The 27,305-nt window shown below is 36.4% G+C and overlaps 1 protein-coding gene across 10 annotated transcripts in view; it reads right to left on the reverse strand.

The window, feature by feature from the left end:
• The window catches only part of WASF1 (WASP family member 1), a 70,892-nt gene that overhangs the window by 23,375 nt on the left and 20,212 nt on the right, over window positions 1–27,305 (reverse strand). For all 10 annotated transcript variants that reach the window (XM_078369939.1, XM_035296497.3, XM_078369941.1 and 7 more), the window contains one exon: window positions 3,613–3,773. In XM_078369939.1, the coding sequence (XP_078226065.1) occupies window positions 3,613–3,745 (133 nt within the window). In that variant the 5' untranslated portion in view covers window positions 3,746–3,773. The remainder of the gene's footprint in view (window positions 1–3,612; window positions 3,774–27,305) is intronic.

A 27,305-nucleotide genomic window follows, 5' to 3' on the forward strand; every position in this document is an offset into this window, starting at 1 on the left:
CACTTTCAGGTGTCAAAAGTTATTCGGCGTTCAAGACACTCCCAGAGACAGTTTCTCTGGCAGATAAGGGAAGAAAAAGCAGATATAAAGTTATTCATATATTCAACAAATGGTAGAGATACAAATGCTAGTTGTAGATATAGATATGGAAAAGACTAATCTTGGCAATAAGAACTGACCATATTCAATAAAAGAAAAGCCAGGGGAAGAGATTCCTTAGGTAATCAGAGTCCCAATGGTGGTTAATGTAAGGAGTCAGATAGATTGCTTTAGGAAGACAGTAAGGGAAGGGTCCCCAGAGAACCTCCAACCCACCCGACAAATGCTTACAACAGATGCTTTGTACAGATAAGGGAACTTGCACTGGGGCTTGCCTAAACATGCCCACAGTGAACTAAGGGCCTGCATGTTGCATGTGCACTGCGGGGAATGTGGTGAAGCCACCAGGAATTTGTGCCTCACACAAATAGGGAACATAGCTCCATATATATATATATGCCATTATATTCAACTGTGAGGGTGCAACCTGGAACCTGCTTTCAGGACCCCTCTCTGCTAGAGTTTTCCTTTCCCTTAATAAAATCTACTCTAGTCACTCTTAGAGTGTCTGTGTGCCTAATTCTTCATCATCGTGAGACAAGAACCTGGACCTAGCAGAGCTAGGGAATAAAAAATCTTGCATCATTAAGAAAACAAGAAAATGAGAAAGGGGAAATTGATATAAAGTGAATTATTGGTTTGTGGGAATTATGTAATATAAAACAGAATTATGTTCTACTAGGAAAAATCTCACAAAAACAGATATACTGGCTGGGTATGGTGGCTCATGCCTATAATTCCAGCATTTTGGAAGGCTGAGGCGAGGGGATCACTTGAGGCCAGAAGTTCAAGAGCAGCCTGGCCAACAAGGCAAAACCCCATTTCTACTAAAAATAATAGAAAAATTCGCCAGGCTTGGTGGCACTTGCCTGTAATCCCAGCTACTCGGGTGGCTGAGGCACAAGAATTGCTTGAACCTGGGAGGTGGAGGTTGCAGTGAGCCAAGATCGTGCCACTACACTCCAGCCTGGGTGACAAATAAAGACTGTTTCAAAAAAAAAAGGAAAGTACTTTTCTGTGAGGAAGAGGTCAGGAAGATATCCAGCCCTAAGTAAGCCATGTGGAGCCCTGCAATTTACTTTCATTGCTATACTCTCAAGCACTTCTGGTACTAATAATAGCACCAATGGGAAAATCTCCATTATCTAGAAACATTTTGGATAGCCAAGTTTTCTAAGTAATTCAGAGAATATTATCTAATACATCAATTGTTATTTTAACTATTTTGGATGCAAACTTGTGAAATGTATTCGAAGCTTCCCTCTTTTAAATGGAATATGAAATTAAACATAATTTTTTCTTGGGAACTCATGGGCATGAATTATGAAAATCAAATATTATCCTAGGCCAGAAAACAGCCTTGAAGTGTATAAGGATACATGCTTCACATTAAATGGCTCCTTTCCAGTTTTTATGTTGCATCTTCCCTTACGTCACTTTGTCCTTTCCCGTAAACTATCTTCTTTCGATTGGGTTCAGTGATGCCTCCTTCTAGAATCTCCTCTCATGCTTCCTCCTTTTATCCTCTGAAGCATAACTGTTTGGAAACCACATCATCAAATCTGTTTGAACTATCCAAGTAAAAGTAAACAGGTTTTGAGAGAGGGATCAATTGGTTATTTTATGTGAATGGTCTTTAGTGCATGGGTTTATTTATTCTGGCTATCGTGAGACCTTTTAAATTTAATTCCAGCTTCTCAACTATGTCAAGTGGGAAATCTGCCAGAGAAGTTAATTTCGGGCAGTAAACTATTGTCACACCTTGCTACAACATTTTATGGATTTTCTCTTTGCTTTTGAATCTCTGCAAACTGTTTAAACAATGCCTTCTAAATGTGAAGCAATCACCCAACACCTAATTTAGTTATATTGTTACAAGGTATTTATAATTTTCAGTTTGGCTACAGCATAATCATGTGCCTTCTGATAGATGTTGCTTATATGAACTGTATGAGACTTCAAAATTCCTTAAATTTTCATCTTTAAGTTATGTAAGAAATGGGTTAGTACTACAAATTAACACCCTTAATCATAATATTAGTTCTAAATTCTATATTGGGTATATACCAAAAACAAGATGCCTATATTGGATCCAGAATTCGTTTTAAGAAATATTTTATACAAAATTACTAATGCCATTTCTAGGTTCTTAATATGTATTTTAATATTAACATGCTTATATACTCATGAATGTACATAACATATATAAAACACATTTTATATGACATCATGTTAGATTAGATTCAATTCAGGCTAGGTCACAAAAAACTTGCAAAATATCTTTAAACAATAAGGTGAATCATATTTAATCTGGGAACTCTTAACACTTTTTTTTAGTCTCAAGTAAACAATATTTTAGTGATTTACTAACCTGAAACAAGCCACCAAATGGAACAAGAAATATACTTAAAACAAAATTCAAATAAAATAGCCTTTTATTTATTCTGTTTCACAGGCAATGCAAAAAGTTAGTACTCTCACAGAGAACATTCAAATTTAACTTTTTATGTTGCTCTTGCTACAGATGTATGCCTAAACTTTCTCACTTGAAACAAATTAGATTAACAACCTCTTGTGCTAAGTACTCAATTATAAAAGAAAGGACAAAAGTTAAAAGGAAAGAAAAGCCAAGCCTGCTTATCAGGAGAATTTATATGACTGATGAGATAAATCTAGGACCACTTAGAGGATATAATCTGTGCCAAGAATACCTTGTTTTACCTTTAAAACAAAATATCAATGTCTCATGAAAAAGCTAATCCTTCAATGGAAAAGACAGACTAGACTTATTTTTTAAATTTTCTGATTAAACTTAGAATAACGAAAAATAATTTAATTCCTTAGCCAAGTAGCTCTATTCTGTAAATCTGTAATGAGAACATATTGGCTGTCTCCTTCTCCCTAATCTCCCTCTTTGACTGGCCTTTATTCTCTGGCCAACCTACTTGACTTATGACTGCCAAAAGCCAGGTTCATTGGCTGTTTTCACACCATGCTGATTCCTGACTGATATCCTAATGTCTCTTAGACAACCTATTTGATTAGCCTACTCCTCTGACTAGTAATGACCCCATACCTTTCACTTTAGATCTTTGTTAATATAAAAATATTTCCCTAAATGAATTAAATATATATAAAAAGAGGGATAGGATATTAGTGTTTCAAAACACAAACAGTTGAGGCCTCTAAAAAGAGTAAATAGTGATAATAACCAACCAAAAGTACAACTCTGGTCCTTTCACAGATTATGTATTTTTAAAACAATCTCAATAATTTTCATTCATCATGTGGTTCTGTTACTAGAGATTCTGTCCTTATGTTCCTTTCCCAGAAGAAACATCACGCAGAAGAAGAAATTATTCCAGAACTCAATAATTATACTTGTGACATTTTCAGGATAATTTTGTACTCTTCTCACCCCCCATACTCTCAAATTAGTCAGCAGCACAACTTCTTAATACTCCAGCATAACATCCTGGGTTGTGAGTATATTTTTAATTGATATATACTTACTTAGGCTACTTAGTTGTCTAATTATGTTTGCCAAGGAAATATTGGTTACACATTCCAGTTCGTTCTTGATGCCTCTAGGCAGTGCTGTGTGGCACAAGTGCCTAGGATCGATGTTTCTTTTCACTAGTGGCATCTTGAGATTAACCTTTATGCCAGTTCACCTGTAGGAAATAAAAAATAAATTAACAATATTCAATTTCAGCCAACACAGAATGAGACTCTACCTTTCATATTGAAGAATAAAGTACGTTGACCCGTGAACAACATGGGTTTGAACTGCATGAGTCCACTTACAGGTGGATTTTCTTTCCCCTCTGTCTCCCCTGAGACAGCAAGACAAACCCCTCTTCTTCCTCCTCAGCCTTCTCAATGTGAAAATGACAAGGATGAAGACTTTTATGATGATCCACTTCCATTTAATGTATTTTATCTTCCTTATGGTTTTCTTAATAAATTTTCTTTTCTCTAGCTTATTTTATTGTAAGAATGCAGCATATAATACATATAACATGCAAAATATGTTAAATAACAGCTTATGTTCTCGGTAAGGCTTCTGGTCAAGAGTAGGCTATAAGCAGTTAAGTTTTTAGAAAGTCAGAAGTTATACAGATTTTCAACAATGCAGAGGGTTGGTGTCCCTAACCTCTGGATTGTTCAAGGGCCAACTCTATATGCTTGTATGATGACAATAAAAATGGCATTACCCAACTAAACTAATCAAATTTGATTTAACTTTCAATTACTAGAATATCAACATTATATAAAACATTTTTTAAAAACTTGCTTTTAATGTCAGTTGCTACATGGGAGATTCAGTCATCATCGCTGTTATTCTCCTAAAAACATTGTTTTTATTTACTATAATAGGGATCTTCTTCTAGAGAGTTATTTTGAGATGTCCTCTCTAAGGAAGTACATAAAAAGATTAAGGAAGCTGTGAGAGTACAACCAAATTTACATTACCATGTAAAATGTTTCATTCAGGTGCTCAACAGCTCAAACAAATACTCCAAGTAGCCCCGCACATGAAATCTCATCAGAACTACCACATCTTTATTTAACACTGATCAAAAAGTTCAACCATCTTTGAATTATAGGCTGTTCTCCCTTTGCATGTTTCCCATATGCACAAATTTAAGTAATTCGAGTTAAATAATACCAGTGTCCAATACCATGATTCAAATTTCACTTACTACAGTATATTAACTGTGAGCTTTTCCATTGCTCTTTTTGACTAACCTAGAGCTAATGACAAACTGACTTAATTAATCAGGCCTTAGAGTAAGTGTTTTTTTTTCTTTTTGGAGACACAGCCTCACTCTGTTGCTCAGGCTGCAGTGCAGTGGTATGCTCTTGGCTCACTGCAACCTTCGCCTCCTAGGTTCAAGTGGTTCTCCTGGCTTAGCCTCCTGAGTAGCTGAGATTACAGGCACATGCCACCATGCCCAACTAACTTTTATATTTTTAGAGAGATGGGGTTTCGCCATGTTGCCCAGGCTGGTCTCAAACTTCTGAGCTCAGTCGGCCTGCCTCAGCCTCCCAAACTGCTAAGATTATAGGCATGAGCCACTCTACCTAGCTTACAGTATTAATATTCAACAGGGCAAGCTCTCCTACCTTGTTCTCCAAAAACATTTGTTCTTGACCCTGTGTATTTCCATGTAAATTTTTAGAATAAGATTATCAAGTCACCCATCACTCACACACACAACACACACACCCCTACCTATTGAGAATTTGACTGGAACTGTATTAAACCTATAATATTGGGAAGTACTGGTATTCATACATTTCTTTCTATCCACAAACATAACATATTGCTCCAATTATTTCAAGATTTTTAAGTCTCTCAATAATGTTTTGTAGTTTTCTAAAGAGAAGCCTTATAAATCCTTATTTGTATGTAGATGATTTTATAATACTGGAAGTGGTTTATTTTAATATTTTGTTGTTTTATATATATAGAAAATAAATTGATTTTTAAAGTATTGACCCTATATCCCAAGACATTCCTAATCTCTAACCTATCTGCAATTGTTTTGAATTTTTAAATGTACATATGATTATATGTGAATAGTGACTATTTCCTCCATTCTAATCCATCTTATATCTTTTATTGCTTTTTCTTGCCTTACCACACTAGCTATAATCTTTAATACAATGTGAAATATGTATTTCATATATGTAAGGATGATGGCAAACATCCTTGCCTTTTTCTTGAACTCAAAGGGAAAAGCCTTCAACAATTCACAAGGCATCCGTAAAAGGGTTTTCTTATGGTTATTCTGTTTTATGGACAACTGTTAATAGATTAAGGAATTTCCTTTCTTTATTATTATTTTAATAGGTTTTTGGGGAAACAGGTGGTTCTTGGTTGCATGCATAAGTTCTTCTAGCAGTCATTTCTGAGATTCTGGTGTACCCATCACCCAAGCAATGAACACTGTACCCAGTGTGTAGTCTTTTATCCCTCACCAACCTCCCACCCTTTCCCCCAACCTTTGCATCCTCATGGCTTAGTTCCCACTTCTGAGTGAGAACACACAATGTTTGGTTTTTTTTTCTGGAGTTACTTCACTTACACTTGACCCTGTGTGTGTGTGTGTACACACACACACACACACACACACATTTTGTTTATCCGCTTGTTAATTGATGGGTATTTGGGCTGGTTCCATATTTTTGCAATTACAAATTGTGCTGCTATAAACATGGATATGCAATTATCTTTTTTGTATAATGACTTCTTTTCCTCTGGGTAGATGTCCAGTAGTAGGAGCTGAATCAAATGGTAGATCTACTTTTAATTCTTTATTCTTTAAGGAATCTCCACACTGTTTTCCATAGTGTTTGTTCTAGTTTACATTCCCATCAGCAGTGTCAAAGTGTTCCTTTTTCACCACATACACACCAGCATTTATTATTTAATTTTTTTTTATTATGGCCGTTCTTGCAGAGAGTAAGGTGGTATCACATTGTGGTTTTGATTTGCATTTCCCTGATAATTAGTGACGTTGAGCATTTTTTCATGTTTTTTGGCCACTTGTGTATCTTCTTTTGAGAACTGTCCATTCATGTCCTTTGACGACTTTCTGATGAGATTTTTTTCTTGCTGATTTGAGTTCTTTGTAGATTCTGGATATTAGTCCTTTGTCAGATGTATAGACTGTAAAGACTTTCTCCTATTCTGTGGGTTGTCTGGTTACTTTGCTGATTATTTCTTGCGCTGTGTAGACATTTTTAGTTTAATTAAGTCTTATCTATTTATCTTTTGTTTTGTTGCATTTGTTTTGGGGATCTTGGTCAGGAAGTCTTTGCCTAAGCCAATGTCTACAAGGGTTTTTCCAATGTTATCTTCTAGAATTTGTATTTTTTTTTTTTATTGGTCAGAATCTCACTCTGTTGCCCAGGGTGGAGTGCAGTGACATAATCTCAGCTCACTGCAACCTCCACCTACCAGGTTCAAGTGATCCTCCTGCCTCAGTCTCCCGAGTAGCTGGGACTACAGGTGCATACCACCACGCCTGGCTAATTTTGTATTTTTAGTAGAGATGGGGTTTTGCCATGTTGGCCAGGCTGGGTCTCGAACTCCTGACTTCACATGATCCACCCAACTCAGTCACCATGCCTGCTCTTGGGTTGACTTTTTTTTTAATAAGGTGAGAGATGAGGATCCAGTTTCATTCTTCTACGTGTAGCTTGCTGATTATCCCAGCACCATTTGTTGAACAGGGTGTCCTTTCCCCAATTTGTTTTTTGTTGTTATTGTTGAAGATCAGTTGGCTTTAAGTATCTGGCTTTATTTCTGGGTTCTCTATTCTGTTCTATTGGTCTATGTGCCCTTTTTTTTTTTGAGATGGAGTTTCCCTCTTGTCACTCAGGCTGGAGTGCAGTGGTGTGATCTCAGCCTACGGCAACTTTCATCTCCTAGGTTCAGCGATTCTCCTGCCTCAGCCTCCTGAATAGCTGAGATTACAGGTGCCTGTCAACATGCCTGGCTAATTTTTTTTTTTTTTTAATTTTTAGTAGAGGCAGGGTTTCACCATGTTGGCCAGGCTGGTCTCAAACTCCTGAACTCAGGTGATCTCCCCACCTCGGCCTCTGAAAGTGCAGGGATTACAGGTGAGTCACCACGCCAGGCCTATGTGCCTATTTTTATACCAGTACCATGTTGTTTTGGTGAATATGGAGTATAGTTTGAAGTCAGGTAATGTGATGCCTCCAGATTTGTTCTTTTTGCTTAGTGTTACTTTAGCTATGCAGGCCCTTTTTTGGTTCCATATGAATTTTAGGATTGCTTTTTCTATTACTATGAAGAATGACAGTGCTATTTTGATGGGAATTGCATTTTATAGATGACTTTTGACAGTATGGTCATTTTCACAGTATTGATTCTACCCACCCATGAGCATGGAATGTGTTTCCATTTTGTTTGTTTTCTATGATTTCTTTCAGCAGTGTTTTGTAGTTTTCCTTGTATAGGTCTTCCATGTCATTGGTTAAGTATATTTCTAAGTATTTTATTTGTTGCAGCTATTATAAAAGAGGTTGAATTCTGGATTCTCAGCTTGGTCGCTGTTGGTGTGTAGCAGTGCTACTGATCTGTGTACATTAATTTAGAACCCTGAAACTTTGCTGAATTCATGTATCAGTTCTAAGAGCTTTTTGGATGAGTCTTTAGGGTTTTCTAGGTATACAATCATAACACTGGTGAAGAGCGATGGTCTGGCTTCCTCTTTACTGATCTGGATGCCCTTTACTTCTTTCTCTTGTCTGATTGCTCTGGCTAGGACTAAGGAAGTTCCTTTCTATTATCAGCTGCACAAGATTTTTAAAAATCACGTTATCGATGTTTTTCCTACATCTATTATGATAATCATGTGACTCCTACTCTGTTAGTATGGTGAACTATATGGACTATGGTTTTTGTTGTTGTTGTTGGTAAACAACCCTGCATCCTTGGAATAAACCTAACTTAAATGACATGTATGTGGTAGGTAGAATAATGGTCTCCCAAAGCTATCCATGATCTTATTCCCCTGAATCTATGAATGTTACATTATATGGCAAAGGGCTTAGAATTAAGGTAGGTGATGGAGTTAAGATTTCTAATCAGCTGAGCTTAAAATGGGAAGATTATCTATTTTTATATTTTGCTGGATTTAGTTTTGGTTTATCATCACTTTTTGGCCTTTTAGCTAACATCGAGTGTAGTTTTGGTCAATATAGATTTTTGCATTCACACCCATGGGAGAAAACAGTCCATTATCTTAATATAATGTCCTTGAAAAATTTTTTTGTATTAATTTCTAGATTACGGACACTAGAAATTAGTGGTCAGAAAATGTATTTTGTATCAACTTCATCCTTTTAAAATGTATTTACACTTACTTTATTGTCCAATATAATCAATTTTTCTAAACATTCCAGGCATATTGAAAAATAATGTACATTTTACTGGTGGTTGCAGTGGTCTATGTATGTCCAATAGTTACATTTGCTAATGTATCTACACCTTCTATAGCTTTACTGATTTTTGTCTACTGGTCTATCATGGAGACATGTTAAGATGGCCCACTGTGACTACAGATTTGTTAAATTCTCCATATGATTTACATATTTCATGACTATGTTATCAGGTATATTTACCAAGTTCCTCCTATCTCTAATAATAATGGTTTTTGCTTAAAAGTCTACTTTTGCAGCCATACCAGCTCTTTTGGTTGTGTCTGCATGATAGAGCAGCAGTTAGCTGCTGCCTTTGGCTTTATTTTTTCTTTAACTCAGTTAACCTTTGAAACAGGTAATTCAAAATGTAAGCTATTGGACTCTAAATTATTTTGCACCTTAAAGGAATGTGATTTTATTGGTATAATGCTAATGTTCTTTTTGCCCAAGATATTTTACTTGCTCATATTCTCTTTTCCCTACTGCTACTTGATCTTCAGATTTTAGCTCCAATGACAACATTCCCTGATCCCCCAGTCTCAACTAGAAGTGGTCCTCCTGTTAAAACTTATAACTTTTCCTTGTAACACTTGTCTCAGTTTGTAATTATGTATCTTCATGATTGATTTTTCTCCTTTATTAGTCATAAAGCAGGTTTTATGTGTTTTATAGTATCCTTGGTGCCTGGTACCTGCTTGGCATATAAGAAATGTTAAATATATATTTGCTGAGTAACTCAAAAATTCTTAACTCCTGTTCAAATCTCTCTCCTAAGCTGTGGATAGGCACATGCAACTGACTCCTAGATATTTTTACTTGGAAGTTCCATAACACTTATTAAATTCAAAATATCCAAAACTAAATTCCTTATATTTTCCTCTTCAAATCTAGGCATCATCTTTAGTTCTGCCATACCACTGCACTCTCTATAATGGATCAAGCCTTATTAATTCTATCCCATGAACATCTCTCATATTCCAATAATCCCTTTCTATTCTAACTGCTACTGGTTTAATTCAAATCATAGTCCTCACTTGGTTAGATTTGTGAAAACAGGTAATTAAAAATATAAGCTGTTGGACTCTAAATTATTTTACATCTGCAGTCAAGTGATAGGCAGCTGTAACTTATGCAGCTGCAACCTTTGTTTCTCTGATTATATATTCGCCTTCTTCCTTACTTACATTGTTTTGTAAAATGTTGCACATGACTAAAGGACCCCAAGGAAGATCTCTTCCCTCTTTATTGCTGATCTTCATTATAGATTAACTTCCCTCTGACCTTTCTCACACAAAGACTTTGTGGCTATCACACTGTCTTAAGATGGAATGTTAAGTATACTCTTTAAAATCAGAAAGGCAATAAAACAGGTGTAAAGGAAAGAAAAGCTAGGTGGAAAAGAAAACAAACTAACTAATTATTGTAACTCAGAAACCAGCCTTCTATTCAAAGAAATGCTGTAATCCTAATAAATTTCTGTTTTCCTCCTATACAAGTATCACAGGATCCTTAGGGTGTTGCTTTTCCAGCTGGAAACCTCTGTGGCTAGTGGCACCTGTGCTAGAGTTTTGCTCAGGGCTGCTGGGCTTGTTCTGCCCACTTGGCCTGGCAGGCTGCACTTACCAGTCTGGATCCCATACCTGCCAAGGGCGAGCCAGGCATGGAGTTGCAAGGATGTGTGAGCAAGCACAGGGTCTGGCCACGCATAGCCAAACACACTGGCTGCAGTGGGGCAGGTAGCTCCAGGGGCTGGCACAAGTGCTGGCTCCCTGAGAGGCTACAGCTGGACTAGATGTACCAAAAGTGGCACCCAGAAGCTTGGAAACACCAGGAACTGCAGAGCCCCAAAGAGGGTGTCGCATTCTTGGCTTAGAAAGTTCCTAGGTCTGGGCTCTCTGAAGGGCCACAGCTCTTCTCCTTCTCTCTTCTCCTTATCAGCTGCAACATGGTGAGTGGGGGTCATGTTTCAGCTCTGTGTTATAGCTCTTCCAGTCCTGCCATTTAGCAGGTCCTGAGTTCTTGTCCCATGTCTGGGAAGAATGAAGTATGCAGACAACTGGAGGGTGAATAAGGCAGAGAGGAGCTTCACTGAGCAACAGAACAGCTCTCAGGAGACCCAAAGTAGGTAGCTCCTTTCCACAGGAAGGTCGTCCTGATTAAGTATCCAGCTCTCAGCAGGGAAGAGACCAACAGTGAGTAGCTCTTATTCACAGGGAGGTTGTCCCAACGAGTTGAGGAGATCCAGAGTGGGTAGCTCCTTCCTGCAGCTGGTAGTCCCAACATCTATGTGAATCTGGCTGAGTCTGTAGTTTTTATGGTTTCAGATGGGAGGAACTGTGTGCTGACTGGTCCAAAGGCAGCCATAGTGGGCTTGGGAAAAGCACTATGTTCTCACTCTGGTCCACAGAACTGAGTGCCCAGCCCCCAGGCTTCAGGCCTTCCCTGGCTTGAAGATGGGGTTTCAACTGGGACCTGCCCCTTTCTACCCAGTAGCCTGTCTGCCTCCTGCCACCATCAACATGCTATCTATAGTGACTAGGTTGTTTAGGCTGAGGGATGCCTGTGGGCCTGAGCCCAGCTGCCCTCAGCCCCACTTTGGTCTTCCTCCCATGCTCATAGGCGCCCAAAGTCTGGAGGGGGCCAAGGTGGCATGCACTGGTGTGTCAGCACAACCTTGAGTGCATGCATACTCAGTCAGGTTGTTACAGCACCCAGGCTTAGCCACAACTTTGCTCCGCCCTGAAGTAGGTGCCAGGATGGGGGAGAGGCCAGGGAGTGGGAGCAGGCACTTGCAAGCCTGTGGGGACAAGGAGGCTTCCCAGGCCCCCAACAGCACAGGGATGCCCAGGTCCAGAGCTGCGGCTGAGGAGCAGTTGCACCCAGGATCACAGGGCGCCCACCCCACAAACTTGGTAGGGCCCCCGGTTCCCAGCCCTGACTGCTCCTCCCTGGTTGCAGCTAGCATCTTTGCAGCAGCTGCTACATTATGAGCTCTGGCAGCCAGCATAAGCAAAACCTTAACTTTTAACTTCAGAGCACTGATCCCTGTGTCTCCTGGATGGCTATTTGTGCTTTTTGCTTGAATAAACTCGTTAAACTGGATTCTGATCCCTTCAATTATCTCAGGTTGACAGACTAGACCATCTTCCTCCAGTCCTGTATTTTTTCTCCCTGCCATTCCATCCAATTCCATCCACTCTCACCAATTCAATCCATCCTACATCACTGCTTTAAGAATACAGCAGGTCCCCCCACCTCCAATCCATGAAGAATACATTCCAAGACCTCCAGTGGATGCCTGAAACCACAAATAGTACTGAGACATATACATACTGTCTGTTCCTATACACACCTATAACATTTAACTTATAAATTAGACACAGTAAGAGAATAATCCTATAACAATAGAACAATTATAATAATATACTATAATAAGAGTTACATGAATGCTCTCTCTCGAAACATCTAGTTGTACTTGTGAAATATTTATTTGGTTGGTTTTCCACCCAATTTTCTGGGCTACAACTTCTGAAATCCTTAGAATGTCCAAAGTATTACTTTTTTGCAGGATGGGGGCTGGTCACCTGAAAGATTAGAGGGTTGGAACTTTCGGCCCCATCCCCTTAGCATCCAGGGAGGGGAGATAGGCTTAATGTTATCACCAATGGCCAGAGGTTTACTCAATCATGTCTATGTAATGAAGCCTCCCTGAACACTCAAAAGGATGGGTTTGGAGACCGTCCAGAGAGTTAAACACATGAAGGTTCCTGGAAATTGGCAAGTCCTGGAAAGCCATGGATGCTCCATGTCCCTTCCCCTATTTCCTTGCCCTATGCATCCTTATCTGTGTTCACTGTAATATCCTTTATAATTAATTGGTAAATCTAAGTGCTTCCCTGAGTTCTCTAAGCCACTCCAGTATATTAATCGAACCCAAAGAGGGAGTCATGGGAACCAAACTTGAAGTGGGTAGGTCAGAAATTCTAGAGGCCTGAACTTGCAACTGGCATCTCAAGAGGGTCAAGCAATCTTGTGGGACTGAACCCTCAAGCTGTGAGATCTAACACTATCTCTAGGTAGACAGTGTCAGAATTGAATTCAAGAACACCCAGCCCAGTGTCTGCTGAAGGACTGCTTCCTTGGTGGGTGGGGAGAAACCCCACAGAACTGATCACAGAAGTATTCTGTGTTTGTTGCTGTGGTGGGAGAGTAGAAGAAAAACACATTGAGTGTGTTTCTTCAACTCACAGTACTTAACTCACCTTTCTTGTGATGGTGTGAGATGATACAATGCCTACTTGATGAGATAAAGTGAGGTGAATGACCCAGGCACTGTGACATAGAGTTAGGCTATGTCAGGAGCCATGACAATGTCAATGGTTGAAAGTCAGGAGCTGAGGGTGTTGACGACTAATGAGCAGGAAGCATTTACCATATGGATATGCTGAACAAAAGGATTATTCACATTCCAGGCAGGATAGCACAAGATTTCATCATGCTATTCACAATGATGTACAATTGAAAACTTATGAACTGTTTTTTTTTCTGGAATTTTCCATTTAATATTTTCAGACTACAGTTGACCACTGGTTAACTAAAACCATAGAAAGCAAAACCATGAATGAGAGGGGGACTATCGTATTATTAAAATTATGATTCTGGTAATGTCATTCTGCAAAATCAAATCCTTCTTTGATTCCTTGTTGTTAATGAAGTCCAAACATAATATACACGGTTTTTCAGGATTTAGCCTCCCCTCCTCACTTCTACCTTCATTTCTCACTATGCTCCTACATTATACTCTAATTACTGTTAATATATCTTGCTGCAGGACTACTGCCTTTTCTCATGCTGCTCTCTACCTGGAATGTATTTCACTTTTTTATCCTCATAAAGAATATATACTTGTTCAAGACTAGACTCAGGCAGCAACTCTTTTCTGAAGACTAACTGAATCCCCCAGGCCAATATAACCATCTACTCTTTGATACCCTCAACTTTGATCCACATGTGCATCTACTTAATTACTACCAATTATACTTTACTATACTGTACTTATTTGTTTACACATTCATGCCTGAATGTCAGCTTTTTTAGAAGGCAAAAATCTTGCCTTACTCAACTTGTGTCTCCAAGATCTAGAAAACAGATGTTCAACAGTTAATCAACACATACATGGAAGAAATAATAAAATCATGAGCTCTAAGGAAGCCAAAAAAGAAAAATTAGTTAGGTTACTGTGGGAAGACAGACACACATACACTTTTCCAAAGCAACTACTTAATCATGATTCTAAGGAGCTGCTTTTTTGTGTGTGCAAGGAAAAGAAATACATTTGAGAAAAATCCTCTTATAATTGTATTGTGAAATCATAGGCTTGCTTGTTTCACTCTCCCAAGAAAAAGCATGGATGGATCATATCTTACTCATTTCTTCATCTTTATGGGCTAGCTCAAGAGTTCTAGGGTATAGCAATCACACAAATTTTGAGGAAAGGAATGTACAGCGTACAAAGTTGTTTTGAAATATTATCCAAATCTCAAAAGAAAAATGGCTTTCATTGTGATTAAAATAGTGCCTTTAGGTACAATGCAAAAGCTTTTTAGAGAGAAAAATCTTTCTTTTTACTTCAGTTTCAACAACAGATTCATTTTCTTACTTCTCTGCCTTATTCCTTGATTTCTAATGTCATTTATCTAACTCAACTATCAAAATCTTAGTGGCCAAAAGTAAAATAAAGCCTAATAACGTTATCCCCTAAATCCTGAGAAAAACTGCCTGATTCCCATCTTAGAGCAATCCTAAATCCCATCTTTTTCATGGGATATTTTGTCAGACTAGAAAATAATTTTTTTAAAAAACCAAAAAACAAAAGAAACTCTAAATGCTAAAATATTATTTAATTATCAAGCAAATATAAAATCAAATTTATCTCAGTATTTTTAATACTGCAAATGATACACTGTTTAAGAAAAAATTGCATAGAATGAACCAACTACATATAATTTAATATCTTTTTTTTTTTTTCAGACGGGAGTCTCGCTCTACCACCCAGGCAGAAGTTCAGTGGCTTGATCTGGGCTCACTGCAATCTCTGCCTCCCAGAATTTAACATCTTTTAATCCATCCCTGCCTAACTTGCTTAATAAGGGGAAACCCACTAAATTATACCGTGCTATAACATAAAATAACCAAATTTTTGAATTTCCTGACTATTATATGACACATGTAGTTCTAAAAGTAATTTGGTTTCCCAATGATGTTTAAAAAAAAAAAAAAAAAAGCAATTCCCAGGTTTCTTTACACATTTTCCTGTGTTATCAATTAAACTGTTATTTACTGAAGCAAAAATCAATAGATTGCTAGCGTACATAAACTAAAGAATATATCCCTCAAGAAAGATTTTAAAATAATATTTAAGAAAAAATAACAGCTAAAATCTCAATAATGTTTTTAATTTTTAAAAAAACCCTTTTTTATGGGTATGCCTTTAAATTCTGATATAGATTTTTACATTAAAAATAAAATGAGCTACAATACTGTTGATAAGCTATCACGGTATCTTATATTGAAAGCCCTCTTTTAGGAGGGAAAGGAAAATGAAACTATGAAATCTAACCATAGCAAAATGTTTGACAGAATTCTAAATTAAGTTTATTTTGGTGACTACTGCTAATATTAATAATATATTCTGTTAGTTTAAGAATGCCTTCTCTTGATTCAAAATGAAGTACACATATATGTATAAGCAACGTGTAAAGTATTCAAAATAACCCAAGATCAGATGTCATAATGATTATATAAATTTAGAAATAAGAAAAGTATACTATCTAAGTTCTGATTTCAGAACTCAAAAAATGGCCTGTAAAGTTTATTTAACATGTTTAAAGGACTCCTTGTAGTTAACAATTCAGAGAAAAATAAAATAACTGCTTATTTTACTGTCTCCAAAATAATTATACTGATAGCTAATAATTGCTTTATGAGTTATATAAAGAACATAAGAATTAAAAGTATTTTATCATCAATGACAAGCAATTAATTCTTTACATTCATGATCAATGAAAAAATTTATGATCATGTAAAGTGTTTTTAGTATTTTATAAATGACATTAATATTAACTAAAAAATTGTTATAGAAATATAATTTTCAATTTTCATAATATAGTATTAAATTCTTATTTAAACTAAAAGATTGTATTATGTAACCTAAAGGAACAGGTTAAAATAAGGACTCTAATAAAAACAATTTCAGTATTTTAAATACATTAAGAATTTTGGGGAGAGCAAATACTTATTAAAAAATGTTCTCCCTCAGAATAGAAGCCACTTAATTATGCATAATAGGCCAGTTAAATCTGAGTATGAGAATGTTTAAACAGAGCTTTGCTCTTCATAGAAATAATTTTCCCAATAAACTTCCACGCCAATGACAAAATATTTTATAATTGTGACAGATACAATTAAATATAAAAATTGAAATAAGAATGCATGAATTGTACATTAAAAATTACATCATATCTAATTTTAAACTGTATTTCAATTATGTAAAACCATAGGTTTTAATGGTGATTTAATATAAAATATATTTAAAATGTTATTGTTTAGAAGTGTATCAGAAACAGAATTTTATAACTTACCTTTTCCCTAAATCTATAATGCATATTATCTCAAACTGTTTCATTATTGTAAACTAAAAAATTGAAGTTAAAAATAACTCCACTTACCAGTGAAACAGAAGCTTCTGCTTCTTGTGGAAAACAACCTCAGAAATATATAAAAATAATAAATCTCCCCTCTGTGGTGAGTAGCAAACTTTAAAACTACTCACTACTAATGAATTTCTAAAGGAGATTCACAGGAAAAGGACAAAACCAATGTAGGTACTCACAGGACTAAAGAACTATTCATCATGCTGAACATCGCCAGTCATTTGCTCTGAGGTACTCTGGCTCTTGCTTTAAAAAAAAATTGCCCTAAGAACAGTGCTATCTTTACCAAAAATAAATATATAGATAAATAATTATGTCACCTGAAGTCACAGCAGCAAAGCCTTTTTTTTTTGTAGACATACATTAAAATCACAATATTAATCACAATTCTGAGTGAACTTAAAAAACATAAAACACCTCTTTCTGTTACATTTGCTACATCCTCACTTTTCTACTGTTTCTTACCATCACAGATGAAAATTAAAAATACAGAAAAAGTGGTAAGTATATTATTATCTTAGTTCTATTTTCCTATTTGAACATGGAAATGCTATGCCAAATCAAATCAGTGAGAAAAACCAACTTACGACAGAGAAAGAAGGCCAAGATTCATTTAATTAGCAAAGATATGCTAATGTAATAATAAACAGTATTAGACACCTATAGAGTGGAAAGAAGACTGACTCTGGATAGTTAGTAATAAAATCCACTAAATACTTTCTTATGTAATTCAAAAGAAAGTCTGTATTTCTTTTAAATTAATATAACCACTACTGAAAACTTACCTGACAAATCATTATACAAGCATAATAATGCACCAAGGTTATTATTGTTATTATTTTTCTTTCTGAGACAAGGTCTTGCTCTGTCAGCCAAACTGGAATGCAGTGGCATGATCACAGCTCACTGCAGCTTCGACCTCCCTGGCTCAAGCCATCCTTCCACCCTCATCCTCCCAAGTAGCTGGGACTACTACACCACACCTAGCTAATTTTTTAATTTTTTGAAGAGATGAGGTTTTGCCATGTTGCCCAGGCTGTACTCAAACTCCTGGGCTCAAGTAATCCTCCTGCCTCAGCCTTCCAAAGTGACATGAGTCACTGCACCCAACTACCACGTTTACTTTCAGTGGTTTAAAAGATGCTAAAATTGAAGTTTGAGGTATCTAAACCACAAATGCAGAATTAATCTACTTAAAAAATATGAGATTGTGTTCTTCATATTAAAAATATTTATAAAAACAATATATACCTATCAATTATGTTGTACTTTATATGAAAAATGGCAGTACTGACACATTGGCATCCATTCATTCATCTAGCCATCCACTTACTGAACATCAGTGAAGCAAGTACTGTGTGCCAAGTGCTAAAGATAAAGGACTGAGCAAAAGCAAACAATCCCCCATGTATTTGCTAGAATCTAGCATCTAATTACACTTATAAGTGTAATGGAGTAAAAGCACGGGGCACTATAAAGCGGACCTGTTTCCTTAAGGAAATGATATTTAAATTAAGAACAAAAGGATTAATAGCTAAGCCAGGGAAACTGAAGCATCCGCATGTGCGTTTTCATTCTTAGAATTAAAGGTAGACAGGGAATAACAATGAGAGCAGGCCAACATGGGTTGAAGTGCAATGAGAGACACTAGGGTTAGCAGGGGGTCAGATTAGGTGGACCTTGAAGGTCGTATTGACGATTTTCTATGTTGTTCTAATGGAAAACCTTTGAAGGGTTTTAAGCAAAGGAGTGCCAAGATCAGAAATGATTGACTATTCATTCTAATTGCTCTACGGAGAATTGGGCAGTGGGGAATGGCAGAATAAATGCAGGTGGACCAAACAGAAGATGAATGAAGTAGTCCAGTGACAGAGATGGCAGTCACTTGGGCTAGATGACGGTGATACAGAAGCATGTCAACTCAAGACATATTCTGGAATATGTCTTGAGATTCCAGAACTGAAGATTGATTAGATTACCAGAAGGGGTGAAGCCCAAATTCTTGGCTTAAGAAACTTTCTATAGGCAGCCAAAAACTGAAAATTATTTCTAAAGCAGATCAATTATATTAATACATGACCCCCCATCCACAAAGGATTAGGAAAAGATTTATGACTAACTGTAGTAATACATACAACCAAGTAACTGGGCTCATGGAGAGAGTAATTTAATGGTATTTGGGATGGGGTACTGGGAGAATGATGAGTTTTAAAGCCAAAATTAATCGAGAAAGCAAGACAACATTTAGTGGGTTTCTTTTTTTTCCCCCTTTATTTTTTTCCTTGTATTTTATTACTCTACATGGCATATGCCCACTTTACCAATTTCAGTCTCAAGGAGAAATCTTAGATTCACTTAATCACATTGTTCCCCTACATTGTTGCCATTCTCAATGCCTGTAACTTCAGTCCACCTGACTTCTAGACTAGAGAGCAAGGATAAACACAATATTCCTAGCATTTCACCTTCCAATGCCCCACAATTCATATGAAATGTCTAGTCATCTTCTTTCTGTAGGAGTCAGCATGGCAGAGGGGGACTCTGTCAAAAGGAAGGAGGGAAGGGAGAAAGGGAGGGAGGGAGGGAGGAAAGGAGAATGGATCTTAATGTAGAGGAGATATTAGAAAACCAACTAATTCATATCCCAGTTTTGTAGATTAGGAAATTTACCTGAAAGGTAAGAAACTTCTCTAAGTTCACAAAATTAATGGCAGAGATGAGACTAGATTTTGTTTCCAGATTTTGCATCTACTGCTTGCTCTATTTTTGTCAGTATACAAATTTTAATTTAACTTTTTATTTCAAGTTTCTGGGGTACAGATGATTTTTGGATACATGGATAAGTGATTTAGTGGTGATTTCTGGGATTATGTACACCCATCACCTGAGCAGTGTACACTGTACCAAATATGTCATCTTTTATCCCTCAGCCCCCTCCTACCCTCTTAATCTGTGACTTTTAAAAATTATTATTATTATTACTTTTGTGGAGAAGGGGGTCTCTCTATGTTGTCTGCCCAGGCTGGTCACAAACTCCTGAACTCAAGCAATACTCCTGCTCCAGCCTCCCAAAGTGCTGGGATTACAGTGTGAGCTACCATGTCCTTTCCTATTACTGTTTTTAAATCCATTTTTGTATTCTTGACAAATCAGCCTCCCAAATTTCACATTACCCTAAAAGATTTTTCATGGTATTTTGAAGTTCCAAATAATAAATAATGTTCCCCAATTCCCAGATGACTACTTTCTTCACTAAATATTTACAGATTACATATTAAAACACAGAAAGTAAAAAAAATAGAAAAGAAGTAAAATAGCCTTACCACCCAGAAGCTTACAAAATAATCAGGAAGCAAAAATATGTAACAAAAAATGTAAAACAATAAAAAGGAACATATAGCTAAGGTCTAAAGTAGGCTAAGATAAAGTGTTACGTATGCAGAGAGAACGAAATCAAAACAAGCTAAAGTATTTATTTAGACCTGTGCTGTCCAATGCATTAACTGCTAACCACAGGTGGGCTAAATTAAAATGAAGTAAATAATTTAAAAATCGGTTCCTCAGTCACACTAGTCACACTTCAAGTGCTCAACAGCCATACTTGACAGGATAGTTATAGAACACTACCTTTACTGCAGAAAGTTCTATTGGGCAGCAGTGACAGCCATGATGAATAAAATGGCATGGAGAGAGGATATTTTAAGTTGAGAATTAGAGAGGAAAAATAAAGACACTTGCTTGAAAGGAAAACAGAAGTAGGAATAAAATATTTTTTAAAAAGCAATCAAATTGATGATTCTGAACTTTGGTAATCAATGAGGAACAAATAAGTCTTCTGAAAAAAAGTAAAAGGGCCAGGCACGGTGGCTCACACCTGTAATCCCAGCACTTTGAGAGGTCCAGGCGGGCAGATCACCTGAGGTCAGGAGTTTCACATGATGAAACCCCATTTCTAACAAAAATACAAAAAACTGGCTGGGCGTGGTGGTGTACGCTTGTAATCCCAGTTACTCAGGAGGCCGAGGCAGGAGAATTGCTTGAACCCAGGAGGCGGACGCTGCAGGGAGCCGAGATGGCACTATTGCACTCCAGCCTGGGCAACAAGAGTGAAATTCTGACTCAAAAAAAAAAAAAAAGAAAAAGAAAAAAGGAGTATAAGATGACAAACATTTGATCTTAAAGAGATTTTAATGCGTATTATCGAGTAAACGTGGAATGACTAGAGAGAGTAAACCACTGGGTCACAGGGCATATATACATATACATATATATATACATACATACAGCTTTAGTAAATATTGCCAAATAATTTTGGAAGTGAACTAATTTATACCCCCATCAGCAACTTATGAGAGTTCCAGTTGTTTGACATTCTTGGTAACACTTGCCTGAAGATCCAGGCAAGACTAACCATGTTTTATTCTAAAGTTTCATCTAGTCTTCTAAAATTTTTAATTTCCAAAACCTTTGGCTGTTAAATAATTATAATATTAAATGTATTGCTCTTGATTTAATCCTTTATAGGAAATAAACAATGTGGCGATAAAACCTCCTATATGTTATAAAAACTGTATTTACTATATTCTATAATGTAAGAATTCTATAAACTCAAGAATTCCAAGACTGGTCTAAACAATAGGATTAACAAAATGCACACTTACATTCATGCATCTCTTGCACAAGTTTAATGAATAGTAATTTTTAAATATTACATTTATATTTGTAGTAAATTTTAAATATTACATTTATACATTAAATCAAAGTATTAATGACAATTCTGAGTAAACTTTAAAAACTTACAAAATCACCTGTCACCTTTCTACTGTTCCTTATCATCATAGATGAAAGAAAATAAAAAATATAGAACAAGTGATAAGAAAATTATTATCTTAGTTCTATTTCCCAATTTGGACATGGAAATACTATGCCAAATCAAATCAGTGAGAAAAATCAACTTATATCTTATTTGGGTGTCATAATCATCCCATTATATGCACATATTATTATATCTTTTTGTCCTGTTTTTAGAAAAAAATACATAAACTTTATTGAGGTATAAGTGAAGCACAATTTACAGCATGTGGCAGGCAGAAATCTAATATGGCCCCATGATATCTAGTATCTAGCACTATTCCTACGATTATATTACCTTTTAAGACAGGTTTTGAGGATAAAATTATGGTCAATTATCAGCTGACTTTAAAATAGGGAGATTATATGGATGGGCTTAACCTAATCACACAAACCCTTTGAAAGCCAAGCTTTCTCCAGAGAAAGAAGGCAAAGATTTGAAGCATGAGGGAAGACATAGCAGCTCCTGCTAGCTTAAAGATAGAGGGAAACTGAAAGCAGTTCTAGGAGCTAGAAATCTTTTTCTAACACCCAGGAAAAAAACAGGAACCTGGAAACCAGGAACCAGGAACCATAATATCAAATCCAACAAAAACTTACTCTGGCTAACTACTCTCTTTCAGTTGGGATTCTGATATTATTTCATATATATCTATATATCAAAATTCTTCTAAACTTTCATTTTGTTTTCACAATCCAACAGAAAAATTCACAATTCATTGAAGAATTCTATCCATCAGGAAAACAGAATCTGCCTCTGTACTTATTAGACATTAAAAGGGAAGCTTAAGATTGTACAACTATCAGGAACTTGAATGAGCTTGTAAGCTGATTGTTCCCCAGAGGCAACAGAAAAGAAATGTAGTTTAGTCAGTGCCATGAGGTTGCACTTGTGAGTACCTATGCAGAGAACCTAGCCAAGCCTACTCATACTTCTGACCTATAGAACTATAAGAAGATGTTTTCGCCTAAATGTGTGGTAATTCATTAAGCAGTGATAGAAAAATAATACACTACACATACTGGTGCAAAATTTGATTAGGTTTAAAACAGTTTATCACAGCTTAATACTGTGAAGTTGTCACAATCATCCTCCAAATTTTCTGTGTCTCTTTGTAATCTCTTTCTCCCCTCACGTTTCCAAGGACCACTGACCTTTCTGTCACCACAGATTAATTTGCTTGTTGAATTCTATGTAAATGGATTCGAAGAGTAGTAACTCTTTATTGCCTGCCTTCTTTTGTTCAAACGATTGAGATGATTGAGATTCATCCATGTTGTTGCACGTATCAACAGTTCATTCATTTTTATTGTTAAACTGTATTTCATTGTATGACTGTAGCATAACTTGCTTATGGACATTTGGGTTATATTCCATTTTTGATATTATAAAGAAAGTAACTACAAACATTTCATACAAGTCTCTGTGTGGGTATGTTTTTGTTTTTCTTGGGTAAGTATTTAGGAGTGAAATGGTTGAGTTATATGTTTAGCTTAGTAAAAAAACTACAAAATTGCTTTTCAAAGCAGTTTAACCATTTTACATTTCCACCAAAAGAATTCTAGTTGAAGATATGGAGCCAGGAAATAATAAATGGCAAAACACTTTAACCAAATCTACAGTTCTGGGTTCTGTTCCAGTTTGACCCTACAGCAGATAAAAAGAATAACTAGCTATACAACATAATGGTATACTGATATTTTGAGTCCACAAAGAAAGCTTAAGACTGATTTAGTAAGAGCCTTAATACTTACAAGAAGCCATAGATTAAATCAATCTACGTTGATTTCTCACTATATCCTCACCAAAACTTGGTATAGTCAATCTTTATAATTTTAGTCAATCTAGTGCATGTACAGAGGTATCTCATAATTTTAGTTTGTGTTTTTTTATCCTGCTTAAAGCTAACACAAGGCTGGGCATGGTGACTCACACCTGTAATCCTAGCACTTTGGGAAGCTGAGGTAAGAGGATCACTTTAGCTCAGAAGCTCGAGACCAGTCCATTTACATTTAAGGTTAATATTGTTATGCATGAATTTAATCCTGTCATTATGATGCTAGCTGATTATTTTGCCTGTTAGTTGATGCAGTTTCTTCATACTGTTGATGGTCTTTACAATTTGGTATGATTTTGCAGTGGCTGGTACTGGTTTTTCCTTTCCATGTTTAGCGCTTCCTTCAGGAGCTCTTGTAAGGTAGGCCTAGTGGTGACAAAATCTCAGCATTTGCTTGTCTTCAAGGATTTTATTTCTCCTTCGCTTATGAAGCTTAGTTTGGCTACATATGAAATTATGAGTTTTTAACCTTGGTGAATCTGACAACTATGTGTCTTGGGGTTGCTCTTCTCGAGGAGCATCTTTGTAGTACTCTCTGTATTTCCTGAATTTGAATGTTGGCCTGTCTTGCCAGGTTAGGGAAGTTCTTCTGGATGATATCGTTAAGTGTGTTTCCCAACTTGGTTCCACTCTCCCCATCACTTTCAGGTACACCAATCAAACATAGGTTTGGTTTTTTTCACATAGTTTCTTATTTGTTGGAGGCTCTGTTCATTTCTTCTCATTCTTTTTTCTCTAATCTTTTCTTCTCGCTTTATTTCATTAAGTACATCTTAACCTCTGAAACAATTGTCCACTTCAGACTGTTGTGCTGGCAGGAAAATTCCAATCCAGTGGATCTTAGCTTCCTGGGCTCCATGGGGGTGGGATCTGCTGAGCTAGACCACTTGGCTTCCTCGCTTTACCTCCCTTTAGAGGGGAGTGAAGAGTTCTGTCTCACTGGCATTCTAGGCGCCACCGGGGTATGAAAAAAAAAGCTCCTGCAGCTAGCTCAGTGCCTGCCCAAATGGCTGCCCAGTTTTGTGCTTAAAATCCAGGGCCCCGGTGGCATAGGCACCCGAGGAAATTTCCTTGTCTGCATATTGCAAAGACCATGGGAAAAGCATAGTATCTGGGCCAGAGCGCACCATTCCTCACGGCATAGTACCTCATGGCTTCCCTTGGCTAGGGGAAAAAGTTCCCTGACCCCTTGTGCTTCCCAGGTGAGGTGATACCTCGCCCTGCTTTGACTCACCCTCCATGGGCTGTATCCACTGTCTAACTAGTCCCAGTGAGATGAGCCAAGTATCTCAGCTGGAAATGCAGAAATCGTCCACCTTCTGCACTCATCTCACTGGCAGCTGCAGACTGGAGCTGTTTCTATTTGGCCACTGTGTCAGGCACATGGATTATATTATTTCTAAAGTGCCTTCCTGTTTACAATCTTACATAATATAAAAGGGAAATTTTAGGGAATGAAAAACCCTCACATGAGCTTCTTTGACCCAAAGATAAAAAAGTGAATAATAAGACACTAATTGTGTAAGTCAGTGTTCTACTCTATAAGTATAAACATTTTTTAATGAGACAATATTAGAGTTAAGAGTGAAGATTAGAACCAGCTACTATTTTATTTAGAATTGCTGTCTATTTTCTTCCCCATCTAGCTCAATCCAATTAATCCTTCAATATCCTGAACAAAGCCTTCCTTCACCATGAAAACCTTCTTAATATACCCAGTTCATAGTGAGTTAGTCCTTCCTCTGTATTTAGAGTTCCATTCTCTATGCCAGTAATTATTTTTATTAACCAGATAGCCATTTGCTACATTGTGATCTTTATATTTCTTCATATGCCTCACAGCAACTAATGACATTTTACGCTTTGACTAGTCAGAATGTGCTGAGTAAAAATAAAAAATTACAGATTACTTTAAAAACTGGGGAAGGCAAATTTGGTAAAAGCAAGCATACATCAAGAAAAAAGTAAATAAGTAAAAATAATACACAGGTTAGTAGCTAGAGTCAACCCTGCATTTAGATTTAAAAAACAAAAGTTTGTTGAGTTAAAGACAGTAGGGTTCTAGACCAAGCTCCATGCATACTCAAGGTGAGAACAATTGATAGAGCAGATAATCATGTGACACTGCCAGAGTCTGAGAAAAGGAACACTATTACTGAAGTGAAGTGACATTACAAGATTTTTTCCACATCTTTACTTCCATCTTTTGGCACCTGATAGGGGTCTTCAAATAGCAACTCCAGCTGACACCAGATGGTACCTGTTGGAGCCTAATGCCAGGCTGTGGCCAGCAAACCAAATAAATAGCACTACTCATCAGACCACAGTTAGAGGCTGAGTATCCCCTCTTATCTGAAATGCTTGGGACCAGAAGTGTTTGCAGTTTTAGATATTTTAGGGTTTTGGAATACTGCATATATGTAATGAGAGCTCTTGGGGATAGGACCCAAGTTCAAACATGAAATTCATTCATGTTTCATATATACCTTATACACATGGCCTGAAGGTAATTTTATATAACAGTTTAAATAATTCTGTGTATTAAACAAAGTGGTCTTAAGTATCTACATGTGGAATTTTCCACTTGTGGTGTCATATTAGTGCTCAAAATGTTTCGGATTTTGGAGCATTTCAGATTTTGGATTAGGGATGCTGAACCTGTACCTCAGGAAGCATCTATTTCTTTAACATAGGTCTAAATGAACCATGGCTTCAGCAATTTTTCAACTCCTATTTAGCATTAAAATAACCTTTTTAATTCAAAAATATTATCTTGAAAGTTTTATCTAGTTAGAATATTGTCTACTTTAAAAACAGAATATACACTCTTATCATACACAAAATTATATTAAAATGATGTTAGTTACACTTGTTGCATCACAGTATTTATAAGACAGTAGTTTACTAAGAAAAACAGCTGATTTAAAATCAAGTGTCTAATGAAACCACAACCCAAGGCAGAATAATATGTTAGCTAACTGCTGAACGGACTAAAAATAATGGGAAAACCAGATATTAGACTCTTTTAGGAGCACCTTTAATTTACCACTAAAAAATTGATAGGGATCTGGGTTTAGACTGTTGGTAGTTGGAAACTAGAGAAGAAAAATCATTAGATACAGAATAAGAAAGGTTTTGAGCTTAGGAGACTGTGCTACCTTTAACAGAAATGAAAAGATTGAGAAGCTAATTCCAAACCTATTGAACCTACTGTAAAAACACCAACATTTTCTAATCCTGTCCCTATACACTTAATTTTTAAAAATAGAATATGCTTTCAAGACCATTCCACTTTTTTTATTTATAACTTTTGAAGTAGAAATGAGGAGTAGCTTTAAATTGACACCTGCTATCAGGAGTTGCTATTGAGATACCTTACTTCTTAATTTCATCTTGAAGATTTTAAAGATTTTACAGCCATAGCTTCCACTGTAACTTTATTCCAACAGCTATCATCAATACTTGTTTTAACATGCTGATTTCTCCAACATGCTGATTAAAATGGAGAACAAAAATAATATCCAAATTTATTATCCCTTGTTTCTCATACTCAAAGAAACTACCTTTTTCTTTGAATAATTAGAACAATGAAACATGAGACTTGAGTTAATTTAAGCTTAGCCAATTACTTTTAACTATAATCTGAAATGAGAGGATCAATATAGTAAAATACTCATTAATCATATTCTACCAATTATGAATCTGAAATTATCTAGATGAAATAAATGCAATTCTTGCTTACCCAGAAGTATGAAACATTTTTTCATTAAAAAAAATTTTTACCTATTGCTACTAAAGCCATATCTGACTGGAAAATCTTTAGCAGTAAAAATTAAGGCTCAAG

This window comes from Callithrix jacchus, chromosome 4 (genome assembly GCF_049354715.1).
Source record: "Callithrix jacchus isolate 240 chromosome 4, calJac240_pri, whole genome shotgun sequence".
Taxonomy (NCBI): domain Eukaryota; kingdom Metazoa; phylum Chordata; class Mammalia; order Primates; family Cebidae; genus Callithrix; species Callithrix jacchus.